Here is a 14,135-nt window from a genome sequence, read left to right on the forward strand (position 1 = left end):
CCAAATCTTCATTTGATTTGACTTGTGAGAGGTGCATTATAAAAACTGGGATTTTTTGTATTCAGTTTCTGCGTTCAAAATTCACACCAGTCAACAAAAGTTGAATTAAAAAATACAGCTGAGTGGGTCCAGAACAATGCCCCACCCTCCAAAAATTAAATATCTACATTTTTCTGGAGTAGCTTGCAAAGGCTTAAACTAAGTCTGCAGCAACATATTACGTGGGTTATATAAATGATGCCATTACTCTCACATTGACTGTATTAATACTCCACATTCAATTGCAATCCTATTGCTTTTACTGAATGAAGGACTAGTTACCTAGACAGGAAAGCATGGTGTTGGGATATAGTATCACAGTCATAAGTGGATGAGTCGCTCTGTTTCCTTGGCAACGGTTGCCTTGGCTCCTCATCCTCCATGATTCCCGAAATGTCAATATTACTTTTGCTTAGGCGTTTGCTGCCACCCAGACTGGAATCCTCTGCTAAGAGGGGATTATCCTTCAAAGAATGAACAAAGCAAAAGGGAGATTAAAAGAGCGACCAAAATAAAACACAGCTAATATGAAGCAGTTCTATTTGTATAGTTGTCTTGTATTATCCAACAGAGGGTAGAATTGTTAGCTGCCATCTCTACCCAGGTAAGAATAAGGAGGCTGAGAAAAGGCCTGATGTCTGTCTTAGCTGTGTGTCATGCAAACTGGGGGAGAAGGGCAGCTAATGGGAGGGTCACTTGTATGACAACTTAACCCTGGTCACCCCCTCCTGGGCTTGGGGCCCGATCAGAAGTCCAGATTCCATTGACCTCAGTGGTCCTTTGAGTGCCCTTTAAATAACAGACAGACATAAGCAGCCTTGATCCAAGTGCACAGAATACACTGAAATACATTAACGGAATAGCCCTCCATGCCCCATGGACAGGAGCACCACCAGCTTTTCTGCCGCCCTAGGCGGCGGAAGGTCCCGCCCCGAAATGCCACCCCTCACAGAGGCGGCAGAAGGTCCCACCGCTGAAATACCGCTGTGGTTGCCGCCCCCCAAATTGTAGCGCTCTAGGCGACTGCCTAGGTCGCCTAATGGGTTGTGCCGGCCCTGCCCATGGAGGTGAGGCCTGATTTTCAAAGATACTGAGCACTTGCCACTCACAGTGAGGCCAGCGGTGCCTATATATTGCAGAGACCACTTTAAATAGGATTGAACATTAATCAGTTTGTTCATTTTACTAGCTCTTTTAATAACCATCTTTCCCCTGAAACCCTGCTCTGATTTCAGCGGGCAATATATTGCACACAAGCAAAGTCCTGCTTGTCGAAGCAAATTCCAATGGCTGAATCCTGCAGTGAATACGTAAGATCTGCCTACTTAAGGCCTCCGGGGATTTGGTCATATGCAATTATTGTGTTTGAATCAAATTTAATCTTTTTAAAACTTGATTTCAACAAATAAGAATGGGTGAAAATACCTAACATCTATTTTAACAGAATTACAAACATGTGAAAATTGGTACCGTGCATGGAGAAAACCTTCTGACACAAAGAACCTCTTGTAATTGTGTAATTATCGGTTTTCACCCATATCCTATTAGCTCATATTATGCAGTATTACCATTCATGGGCTGATATGATATAACCATCATCATCTTAATGACTTTTGCAAAAGATTAGTTTTGTACCACCATGTTCATAGAAACAATTAGTCCTGCAGTACAACTAAAAATCACTATTAATCAGAAATAACATGCAGTTATTGGAAAGTTTTCCTGTTAACTGCGTCAAACTTGCAGCAAAATTCAGATGGTGCCAAGTCCATTGTTAAAGTTCCTCAGTACCCAGGACAATTCTGGCTTAAAACTGCAGGTATCTGTAATGCCATAGCTAGCCCCATCCCTTAGTTCCTGTGTAGAGGAGCTGCGCCGTGCTGGGTTTCAAACAAAAGGATTTCAAAGGATCATTCTTCACATAGGAATATGGGGCCCTGAATGCCGATCAGAACAAAGAGCTGCTGGTTGCAGCTATGAGTGGGCTCTGTGTCGTGCGACAGGTAGATGTAAAGTTAAAATAAAAAGTTATTTGCTTAACATGAGCTTTGTGTGTGTTAATGTGGAGAACAATAGAGTCTCCACTCAATTCTTATTATGCAACTTAGCATATTTTTAAATTTGCCTTTGACTCTCTTATCTGCATAGCAAATCAACATACAAGCTTACAGTGAAACTCTCGGTACCATAAGAATTACTAACAATCTTAACAGAAAAACAGTGAACTTCTCAAAGTCAAAATGCCTTTTGCCAAAATGCTTCCTGGCTGGATTTTTTTTTTTTACAGGTCCCTTTTGCAGCACTTGTTAACAAAGCAGCAATTCTGAGCAGCAAAGGAATTATTGCTGTGGACAGCTCCTGAATACTCACTGAATCTCTCTTCTATTCCTGTTCATAAGATTTTTGTGAACAGACGAGGATTATCTCAAATTGATTATTCAAAATTATTTGCCTAATAACTTCTGTGAAGAGATCTTGTTCTGTAGCTTGTCCACAAGCAACTGTGTTGTAAACAGACAATGTATTTGTGATATAACAATTTGAAATTTGCTTTCCACAAATATGCTGCAATCTTTGCTTAAAATTCATAATTTTGATGAATTTTCCTTCCTGTAAATTCATTTTTAAGAATATTTATGGCTACCACACACAAAAGGTAGTGAGGACACAGCACACGTGTGCGCGCGCACACACACACAGAGCAAAATAATTTAGTGCCTTAGACATACCTCTTGCAATTCATTAACTTCAACAGGTTTTGGATACAGCACTTAAACATCTGATTGAATAATAAGCTTTTTTATAATTCTCATTGTCACATCATCTAAGCACTGTGAAGATAGTTTCAGAAAATATCATTAGGTTGCCAACTTTCACAATTTTATCAGGAGCCTTGTAATATTTTGTGTTAAAGTCCAAGACCCTGAAGTCATGTGAATACACAAAAATCTTAATATTTTGTTTAAAAAATAAGTTTCTAGTCCTCCTGGGTGCAGAGAGGCTTGCAAATGTGCAGCCTAAAATCTCCAAAATAACCAAATTAATTAAAATAAAAAGCCAGAAGGCCAATCAATCCAATTTTTTAAAATCTCATTTTTATGCCAATATCACGTTTTTCTTAGGGGCTAGACTCGATTTTTGAATACATGGAGTTGGCAATACCGCAACACAAACACACCTATTTCTATTTAATCCCACGTACACCTCTACTCCGATATAATGCTGTCCTCTGGAGCCAAAAAATTGTACCTTGTTATAAGTGAAACTGCTTTATATTGAACTTGCTTTGATCCACCGAAGTGTGCAGCCCCGTCCCCCCGGAGCACTGCTTTACCGCGTTATATCCGAATTCGTGTTACATCGGGTTGTGTTATATTGGGGTAGAGGTGTATATTTTGCTGGCCTGGTTCTAAGCAATATTTAGACACTACCTTGTGCTACCACTGAACTAGCTCAACCGAATGCTCAGTAAAAGAATGACCAGTGGCACTGAAAGTTACAGGTCTCTTCAGTCTGTTGGAAATTGGCAGCAGTTCACAGTTGCCCACTGAGCATCATTAAAACCTGTGTCCAGGTTTCTTCTGCTGGGTCACAAGGCAATCACTGTGAGATTACTATTTGCACGGTTTGATGATCTGAGACCAATACTGAGTGGAAAAACATCCAAACTCCCGCTGCAGGGCTGCCACCACCATGGTTAAGTTGGCATTTCCATTGTGTGTGTTTATTTACTGGATATGATGTTGCTGTTTGAGCTGGATTCTGTTCAGATGTGGTAGCTCTTTTCTTTAGTGACAAAAACTAATCTAAGTTAACAGGATACTGCACTTTTTTTCTTTTATTTTACTCAACAGAGTAGGAGGAAACCCCAATATCACCTAGTTTTTAGATTACATTTTATGTAGCTGCCAAAGCACATGCATTTCAGATGAGGTTTTGAGGAGGGAGGGGGTTGCGTGGAAGGAATGAACAAGTCTGGATGGAGAAGGGATTAACTATTTCGTAACTTTCTTCTTTCTCTATCTTCCACAGGCCAGTGAAGTAAGTGGCAGTTTTTCTAGTGACCTCATTGAGGGCAGAATCCTACCCCCTGTCCCTACACAACTCTCCCCTGCCCCTGCTTTCCATTCTCTGTCACACTGCTCCCCTCAGGGTCCTCCCGGGGACATAATGGTGTCATGTTGAAATGTTTTCAAAATCATTGTTTATGGTTTACTACAGTAGAGGCCCCTGCTGAGATCAAGGCTACACTGTGCTGGGTGCTGTACTAACACAGTGACAGCAGTCCTTCTGCAAAGCATTTACAATGTAAATAGATGAGACAGACAGAACTGAGGCTCAGAGAGATTAAGAGACTTGCCCAAGGTCACACAGAATGTCTGTGGCAGAACTGGGAATTTGCACCTACATTTCTTGAACCACAAAGAGAAAGAAATTCAGAGTTAAGGGGTTCATAGCACTGAAGTCAAAACCTCTCTGATAAGGCAGAGCAGCCAAAATGGACCCACAAATCTGAGGACGTTATATGCCACAAGGAAAATGCTTCTCAGCAAGCGTGTGGATAAGCCTATTATTGTTTCAAATCTGTATGCGAATCCATTACAGGTGAATTATTCCAGATGCACAACCCCGCAGCGAACTCCTGTTTATCTCCAGAACATATACATGCGCCCACATTCTCAAGAAAAGAGACTTCAACTCTGCCCTGGAGGGACCACTAAGAGGGCAGTTTTGTTAATGTGTGCATTCAATAACTAGTCCTTCTGCTGAGATAGGCAAGCAAGGGAGCCCGGTAATACCCATTAGAAGGTTGGCTTTCATCATTTGGACAACCTGCCCAATGGGATTTGGACTGGGATCAAATTCAGTTCATGTATGTTACTAAACAGCCTTTAGACTGGAAAGGCTTTTTGGTACTACTGACCCAAGCTAGATATTAGCTGGTAACCTACAGGTTCTGTTACTCAGGAATGGATCCCCTTAAGCCATCCAGTCCTTTGCAATTGTAACTGAGTTCTGTATCACGTTTGCTGCAATATCTCCATCCATCTGTCAAGAAGGGCAGAAGCATGTAACATCACCAGTATTTAGAGACTATATTGTGCCAAAATGCCTAAACGCACTGAGGCTAAGGCAAAGATAACTTGTTACATTTAATCTCATTCTAAATACATGGGTTGTTTTTTTTTAATTTAAAACAACATACATTCACGCCTCCAAAGATTAGCTGAAAAGCTTTGCTGGAGTTCAGATCTCATTAGTTTAACTACTTGGGGTCAGATTCATGGCCATTTGTCTCTCATACACTGCATGGGAACATTGTGCCAAATTGCTACATTTATTTTAACCGTACTTGGAAACTATTCTGCAAAACAAATTAAACTAGGGGGGGGAAGGGGAGAATGACCAAGCATACTCTGTTAGAAGAAAGCTGAGATGATTGCTGAAGAGACTATTCAGTTATTTCAACTTAATTAATAACTAAACACCACTCTCCAAAGCTCTAGGCGCCCTAACATGTCGGTAATACAATTAAATCTCAGCAGCATTAAAATAATCAATTCAACAGAAGCTCAACCAGCCACCTACAAAAACTCCTTTCCACCCCTTTATTGCTATTAGAAGCAAACCCTGAGCCTCCTCCTAAAACCCTGTCAAACAAACGTCTTTCAATAAGATCTTGAATGCTTCAGAATGCTATTTTAACAGCATCAGCAAGAGAGAACAGAATTCTCTTCTAAGAGACAGTGTGTTCTAGTGGGGGAGGGTCCTGTCATGGGACTCTGGATAACTGAGCTGTATTCCCAGTTCTGCCACTGGTCTGAATCACCTTCCCGCTCTGTGCCTCAGTTTCCCCAACTGTAAAATGGGGATAATGATGCAGACCTTCTTTGTAAAGCACTTTGATATTTACAGACGTACACTGCTATATAAGAGCTAGGTATTATTACTACTGCTAATCCGGTCAAAGCAGAATGTACTTATTTCTCTATACTACTTTAGAATGTATAGTGAACTCCTCAAATACTCGTCTAGTAAGGCTTATACATGATAGGCAATGGGAACACATATTTTTTTCTGTGTATGATGAGAACTCATACTGTAATTCTCCACTGGTTATTCTGGGCATATTGGAACCCAAAATACGGCAGAGAAATTACAGTGGCACATTCCAATGCTGCTGCAGGTGAATTTTGATTGGTATTTCTATTATAATTCCCTATTTACATTGCCATAATATATAAACATATACTCCTAATGCTCAAGGCTGTGCGCTACTCAGAGAACATAATGGTCTCTGTAGTACCCTTTCTCTAACTTATTGTTATAAGGCACTTCGGAATAACTGGAGTATGAAGGGAGCTATATAAACCTAATTTTATTCTATTTTCAGGGTTCATAATCAGGCCATAAAATTCTTCTCTGGTTACAATTCAGAGTATAAGATTCCCATCCTCATACCCAATTAATTTCATTTCACAAATACCCTTGGGATTGGCAAAACAAAAATCTACCCCCCACCCTCCGCCCCAAACCACTCCTTAAGAGCCATTTCTACTGAAACACCAGTAAATTGCTCGGCAGGGGCAGCTGAGGGCAGCTGATAATTATTCAAAGGAAGAATATCTGGAATTCATATTTCATCTTCTCTACCTATCTGTCTGATTAGACTGTAAGCTCCTGGGGCAAGGACGGCGTCCTGCTTTGTGTTGGGAAGGCACCTAACACATTGTGAGGACTGCCACAGTACAAATAATTATGTAAACTTGTTATGATGCCTTTTGCTAGCACAAACAACCCAGGAAACTGACTTCTATTTATCCCAAGAAGAAGTAAAAACACAGGCATTATCATCAATAAACATTTATATAAAGGTAACACCCAATGGTCTTAGTGGGATGGGGAGCTGAGTATACTACAAACAGACAAGAGACAACCCCTCCCCTGGAGATCTTACAGAACTAAAAATCATCTCCTCTCCACCAGAATCCATGCCTATTTGATCCTTGGCCTCTCTTCGGAGAGCCACTCTGGGCTAGGCCTCCCAACAAGGGTACCAGTTGGTATGAATGTTAATGGCTGCTTTTATGATATAGATTAAGGGCCACTAAACTCATATTCCGCCTAGGCCAGCAAACAAACATCAGTACCAACTTTCGGTCACAAGCAACAGAGATATCGTTTACAACTATCTCCTCCTTACATGCCCCAGTCCTGAGAGGCATGAAGTACCTGGCAACAGCTTCTGAGCATCTTTCAGGACCAGGTGCTAAAACCAACCAAATAAGCTCGAAAGGTTCCTTACAATTGCTTTCAGTTGATCTTTCACAAGTCTGCTTTGCAGGTGAAATATAATAAACATAAATGCTGCACATATAGTAGCATCCTTTCCTCTCACATAAGGACCTTCTGCTCCTACCAGCACTGCTCGGATTGCCAAAATTCAGACAAACGCCACGTCCCTCTGCCCAGGACCGGCTCCAGGGTTTTTGCCGCCCCAAGAGGCAGGGGGAAAAAAAAAAAAAAAAGCCGCGATCGCAATTGCGATCGGCGGCACTTCAGTGGCAGCTCCACCGCGCCGCTTTCTTCTTCGGCAGCGGTAATTTGGTGGCAGGTGCTTCCCTCCGAGAGGGACCCGCCTCCAAATTGCCCCGAACAGCCCAACGTGCCGCCCCTTCCCCTTGGCCGCCCCAAGCACCTGCTTGCTGGGCTGGTGCCTGGAGCCGGCCCTGCCTCTGCCTGGAGCCTGACTGTTTTGCTCAACTGTTCTCTGCAGACAGCAAAGTCGCTTTGAACTTCTACTCCAGGAAACAAATTGGATCCTATTTAAGCGCTCTCAATCTGTCTGTGTAAGAGAAGGGAAAAGTTCAAAGCACCCCAAGCCACCCATAACGCCCAGATAGATGTACAGACCAGCCACACGCTCCGATCAATGATGATGATATACCAAGGGTGAAACTGCCTTTGACTTCAATAGGGCCAGGATTTCACCCCAAGTGTTTTGTTTTGTTCTGTTTGTTTAATATTTCCTGCTGCGGGGGGAAATAGATGAATAGGTGTGGTGAGAGGATCAAAAGGAAAGGAGGGAAAAGAAAAGTGTGGGCAGGGGGAGAGGAAAGTGGGGATCATGACAAGAAGTAAATACAGAGAAGAGAAAGGGGAAATAAAGGAGTAGAGGAGGAAGAAAGGAACAGAGTGGGAGGATAAAGTGAAGGGAATGATGAGAGTCAAGCTACTGGTCAAGCCAAAAGAGTGACTGTTATCCTGAAAATATTTCCGTTTTAAAAAGAGTATCGATCATTTGCTCTTCCAAGATCCAGTCCTGCAGCAGGATTCATGATGGCCCCTGCGGAATCCCACTGAAGCTCTTGGGCATCCGACTGCAGGATAGGGACCCACGATTTGCGTTTCTTCACAATGTTGAGTGACAGGACAATCTGCGGTGCTAGAATGGCTAGCTGCTGAGAAATTTCAGCAATGTAACTATGGGGTCATTTGTTTTAGGAATATTTCCTTTCCCACAAGTATGAGGAGGATGGCTTTTTTTCTGAATAAAAATACCATTTAGCTTTTATATTGCACTTTTCATCCATACATCTCAAAGTGCTGAACAAAAGAAGTCAGTCTTGTTATCCACATTGTAGAGATAGGGAAACGGAAGAACCAAAAGATGAAGTATCTGGCCCAGAATCTCATAATAGGCCCATGGCAGAGCCTGGAATAAAACCCACATCTCTTGAACCCTACCTAGACCACTACCCTGTCAACTGGTCATGTCTACACTGCATTGTAAATCGGGGTCTGAGGCCTGGTCTACACTACGGGTTTAGGTCGACTTTAGCAGCGTTAAACCGAATTAAGCCTGGACACGTCCACACAACAAGGCCCTTTCTTTCGACTTAAAGGGCCCTTTAAACCGGTTTCTTTACACCACCTCCGACGAGGGGATTAGCGATAAAACCGGCCTTTGCGGGTCGGAATTGGGGTAGTGTGGACGGAATTCGATGTTATTGGCCTCCGGGAGCTATCCCACAGTGCTTCATTGTGACCGCTCTGGACAGCGCTCTCAACTCAGATGCACTGACCAGGTAGACAGGAAAAGACCCGCAAAGGTTTGAATTTCATTTCCTGTTTGCCCAGCGTGGAGAGCACAGGTGACCACGCAGAGCTCATCAGCACAGGTAACCGTCATGGAGTCCTCCCAGGATCGCAAAAGAGCTCCAGCATGGACCGAACGGGAGGTACGAGATCTGCTCGCCATATGGGGAGATGAAGCAGTGATATCTGAACTCCGTAGCAGTAAAAGAAATGGAAAAGTATTAGAAAAGATCTCCAAGGCCATGAAGGACCGAGGCCATAACAGGGACACATAGCAGTGCCGCGTGAAAATTAAGGAGCTACGGCAAGCCTACCACAAAGCCAGAGAAGCAAACGGAAGGTCCGGGGCAGAGCCGCAAACTTGCCGCTACTACGCGGAGCTGCATGCGATCCTAGGTGGTGCAGCCACCACTACCCCAACCGTGTGCTATGACTCTCTCACTGGAGAAACACACAGGGAAGACGGTTCGGGGAACGAGGAAGATGACGATGGAGGTACTGTAGGTAGCTCACAGCAGCAAGGAAGCGGAGAAACCGGTTTCCCCAACAGCCAGGATATGTTTGTGACCCTGGACCTGGAACCAGTAACCCCCGAACTCACCCAAGACCCTCAGGGCACACAGGAGACCTCTGGTGAGTGTAACTTTGTAAATATTTGTAAACATTACAAAAAAAAAGCAAGCAAGTCTGTTAACGTGTATGGGGATGGAGCGGAAATCCTCCAGGGACATCTCCAGAAAGCTCTCCTGGTTGAAATGGGGTGATTTTATTAAGGGGGACATTCAGAGGCGCCCGTTCCTGCTCTTCTGACCAGAAACGTTCCCCGCTGTTAACCACGCGGTGGGGGGGAGGGGTGAAGTGATCATCCCAGAGAATCGTGTGTGTGTGTGTGGGGGGGGTGGTTTACTTGTGTTTGTGCCGCATGTTAACCGGGAAACCGCAGCCCCCTCCTTTTACATTGAAACCCCATTTTAAATGGACAACCCAATTCATCCTTGATATGGGAAATGCGCTGCTGTTTGCAACCTTTCCCGCATGTTAAGAAGGTTAAAAAAGCCAAAACACTGTGGCCTACGATGGCTGCCTGCAAGCCGAAATATGCGACCTTGTAATGAAAGAGTGTACCCATTGTTCCCTAAAATGTGTCTTTTTTAACCACCTCTCCCTTCTCCTCCACCAGCTGCAAATGTTTCTCCTTCGCAGAGGCTCGTGAACATTAGAAAGAGAAAACGTAAGACGAGGGACGAGATGTTCACGGAGCTGCAGATGTCCGCCCAGGCTGATAGAGCACAGCAGAATGCGTGGAGGCAGTCAATGTCGGAGATGAGAAAAGCCCAATATGAACGAGAGGAGAGGTGGCGGGCTGAATCGCGGGAAGAACAGAGCAAGTGGCGGGCTGAAGACGATAGGTGGCGTCAGCTTGCAGACAGACGGCAAGAGGCAATGCTCCGTCTGCTGGAGCATCAAAGTGATATGCTCGAGCGTATGGTTGAGTTGCAGGAAAGGCAGCAGGAGCAGAGACCGCCGCTACAGCCCCTGTGTAACCAACAGCCCTCCTCCCCAAGTTCCATAGCCTCCTCACCAAGACGCCCAAGAACACGGTGGGGGGGCCTCCGTCCACCCAGTCACTCCACCCCAGATGATCGCCCAAGCATCAGAAGGCTGGCCTTCAATAAGAGTTAAACTTTTAAAATGCAGTGTGTCCTTTTCCATCCCTCCTCCCCCACCCATCCCAGGCTACCTTGGCAATTATCCCCCTACCTCTGTAAGGAACTAATAAAGAATGCATGAATGTGAAAAAACAATGACTTTATTGCCTCTGCAAGCGGGAGGGGAGGGGAGGGTGGGGTGGGGTGGTTGGTTTACAGGGAAGTAGAGTGAACCGGGTCGGGGGGGGGGGTTGGAGGGTTCATCAAGGAGAAACAAACAGAAGTTTCACACAGTAGCCTGGCCAGTCACAAAACTCGTTTTCAAAGCTTCTGTGATGCGCACCGCGCCCTGCTGTGCTCCTCTAACCGCCCTGGTGTCTGGCTGCGCGTAATCAGCGGCCAGGCGAGTTGCCTCAACCTCCCACCCCGCCATAAAGGTCTCCCCCTTACTCTCACAGATATTGTGGAGCGCACAGCAAGCAGCAATAACAATGGGGATATTCTTTTCGCTGAGGTCTGAGCGAGTCAGTAAGCTGCGCCAGCGCGCTTTTAAACGTCCAAATGCACATTCCACCACCATTCGGCACTTGCTCAGCCTGTAGTTGAACAGGTCCTGACTCCTGTCCAGGCTGCCTGTGTACGGCTTCATGAGCCATGGCATTAAGGGGTAGGCTGGGTCCCCAAGGATCACGATAGGCATTTCAACATCCCCAATGGTCACTTTCTGGTCCGGGAAGAAAGTCCCTTCCTCCAGCTTTCGAAACAGAGCAGAGTTCCTGAAGACGCGAGCATCATGTACCTTTCCCGGCCATCCCACGTTGATGTTGGTGAAACGTCCCTTGTGATCCACCAGGGCTTGCAGCAGCATTGAAAAGTACCCCTTGCGGTTTACGTAGTCGGTGGCTTGGTGCTCCGGTGACAAGATAGGGATATGGGTTCCGTCTATGGCCCCGCCACAGTTTGGGAATCCCATTTCAGCAAAACCATCCACTATTGACTGCACGTTGCCCAGAGTCACTACCCTTGCTATCACCAGGTCTTTCATTGCCCTGGCAAATTGGATCACAGCAGCCCCCACCGTAGATTTGCCCACTCCAAATTGATTCCCGACTGACCGGTAGCTGTCTGGCGTTGCAAGCTTCCACAGGGCTATCGCCACTCGCTTCTCAACTGTGAGGGCTGCTCTCATCTTGGTATCCTGGCGTTTCAGGGCAGGGGAAAGCAAGTCACAAAGTTCCATGAAAGTGCCCTTACGCATGCGAAAGTTTCGCAGCCACTGGGAATCGTCCCATACCTGCAGCACGATGCGGTCCCACCAGTCTGTGCTTGTTTCCCGGGCCCAGAATCGGCGTTCCACGGTATCAACCTGCCCCAGTGACACCATGATTTCCACATTGCTAGGGCCTGTGCCTTGTGAGAGGTCTATGTCCATGTCAATTTCCTCATCACTCTCGTCGCCGCGCTGCAATCGCCTCCTCGCCTGGTCCGGGTTTCGCCTTGGCATGTTCTGGCTCTGCATATACTCCAGGACAATGCGCGTGGTGTTCATAGTGCTCATAATTGCCGCGGTGATCTGAGCGGGCTCCATGATCCCAGTGCTAGCTATGGCGCCTGGTCAGAAAAAAGGCGCGAAAGTAGTATCTGATGGACCAGGAGAAGGAGGGCGGGAGGGAGGGAGGGCCGAGTGACGACATGGCGTACAGGTACAGGAACAGGGAGAAACACAAACAACTGTCACACAGAATGGTCCCCCCAAAGATTAAACTGGAAACCCTGGGCTTAGCAGGCCGTTGATTTCACGGAGGAAGGGGAAGCAAATGAACACAGAACAAATCTATTTTTTACATCTTAAGGTGGCAGCCGACGCTGCAGCATGAGTGACAGCCATACCAGTACGATGACGATGGGTACCAATCATAATATACCATCATCTGCCAAAAGGCAAGGGGCTGCTGCTGTGTAGCAATGCAGCCCCACGTCTGCCAGCCCCACGTCCGCCAGCACCCAGCATCGCCCTCGGCCTCTTCTGGGTGCTTAGCAGACAATATTGGGCAATTGGCAGAAAATAGTATATTACGACTGGTAACCGTCATCATCAAAACAGTAGCATGTCTGCCCAGGTGGCCATGATTGACAGCCATACCAGTATGACGACGACGGGTACCAGTCATAATATACCATCGCCTGCAAGGGGCTGGTGCAATGCAGCCCTACGGCTGCCAGCCCCACGGCTATCACTCATGCTACACCGTCTACCGCCAAAAGGCAGTTAGCAGCTGCTGCTGTGTAGCAATGCAGTTCCACGTCTGCCGGCACCCAGAGGACATATGGTGACGGTGAGCTCAGCTGAGCTGAGCGGGCTTCATGCTTGCCGTGGTATGTTGTCTGCACAGGTAACCCAGGTAAAAAGGCGCGAATCTATTGTCTGCCGTTGCTGTGACGAGGGGGGAGGGGCCTGACGACATGTACCCAGAACCGCCCGCGACACTGTTTTGCATCATCCGGGCATTGGGATCTCAACCCAGAATTCAAAGAAAAGGCGCGAACCGCTTCTCGGCTCGAGCTGTGGCGCAAACGTAATATCTGACGGCCTAGGGGAAGGAGGGAGGGGGGCCGATTGACGACATGGCGTACAGGCACAGGGAATTAAAATAAAGAACGGTGGCTGTGCATCAGGGAGAGACACAAACAACTGTCACAGACTGGTCCCCCCCAAAGATTAAACTGAAAACCCTGGGTTTAGCAGGCCGTTGATTTGACGGAGGGAGGGGGAAGCAAATGAATACAGAGCAAATCTATTTTTTTACATCTTAAGACGACGGTGCAGCGTGACTGATAGCCCTCGGCATCTTTCTGGGTGCTTGGCAGCAAATACGGGGCGGTGTATGACGATGGTCTTCAGGCCTATTGCACGAGCTGCTGCTCAGGGAAGACTCTGCTAACGTGCGATGACCCGACTTGTAATAGGCCGGCTAACAGTCGTAATACACCATTTACTGCCAAAAGGCAAGCCCCACGGCTGCCAGCACCCAGATCGCCGATGAAGGCTACCAGTCTACTGCACCGTCTACCGCCAAAAGGCAGTTAGCAGCTGCTGCTGTGTAGCAATGCAGTCCCACGTCTGCCGGCACCCAGAGGACATATGGTGATGGTGAGCTCAGCTGTGCTGAGCGGGCTCCATGTTGTCTGCACAGGTAACCCAGGTAACCCAGATAAAAAGGCGCGAATCTATTGTCTGCCGTTGCTGTGACGGGGGAGGGAGGGGCCTGACGACATGTACCCAGAACCGCCCGCGACACTGTTTTGCATCATCCGGGCATTGGGATCTCAACCCAGAATTCCAAGGGG

General features: G+C 46.4%; 1 protein-coding gene across 1 annotated transcript in view; it reads right to left on the reverse strand.

Moving 5' to 3' along the window:
• PITPNM3 (PITPNM family member 3) overlaps window positions 1–14,135 on the reverse strand; it is a 366,258-nt gene that overhangs the window by 50,226 nt on the left and 301,897 nt on the right. The window contains exon 9 of the mRNA XM_034752560.1: window positions 322–503. Coding sequence (XP_034608451.1) covers window positions 322–503 — 182 coding nt within the window. The remainder of the gene's footprint in view (window positions 1–321; window positions 504–14,135) is intronic.

The sequence above is a fragment of the Trachemys scripta genome, chromosome 18 (genome assembly GCF_013100865.1).
Source record: "Trachemys scripta elegans isolate TJP31775 chromosome 18, CAS_Tse_1.0, whole genome shotgun sequence".
NCBI classification, from domain to species: domain Eukaryota; kingdom Metazoa; phylum Chordata; order Testudines; family Emydidae; genus Trachemys; species Trachemys scripta.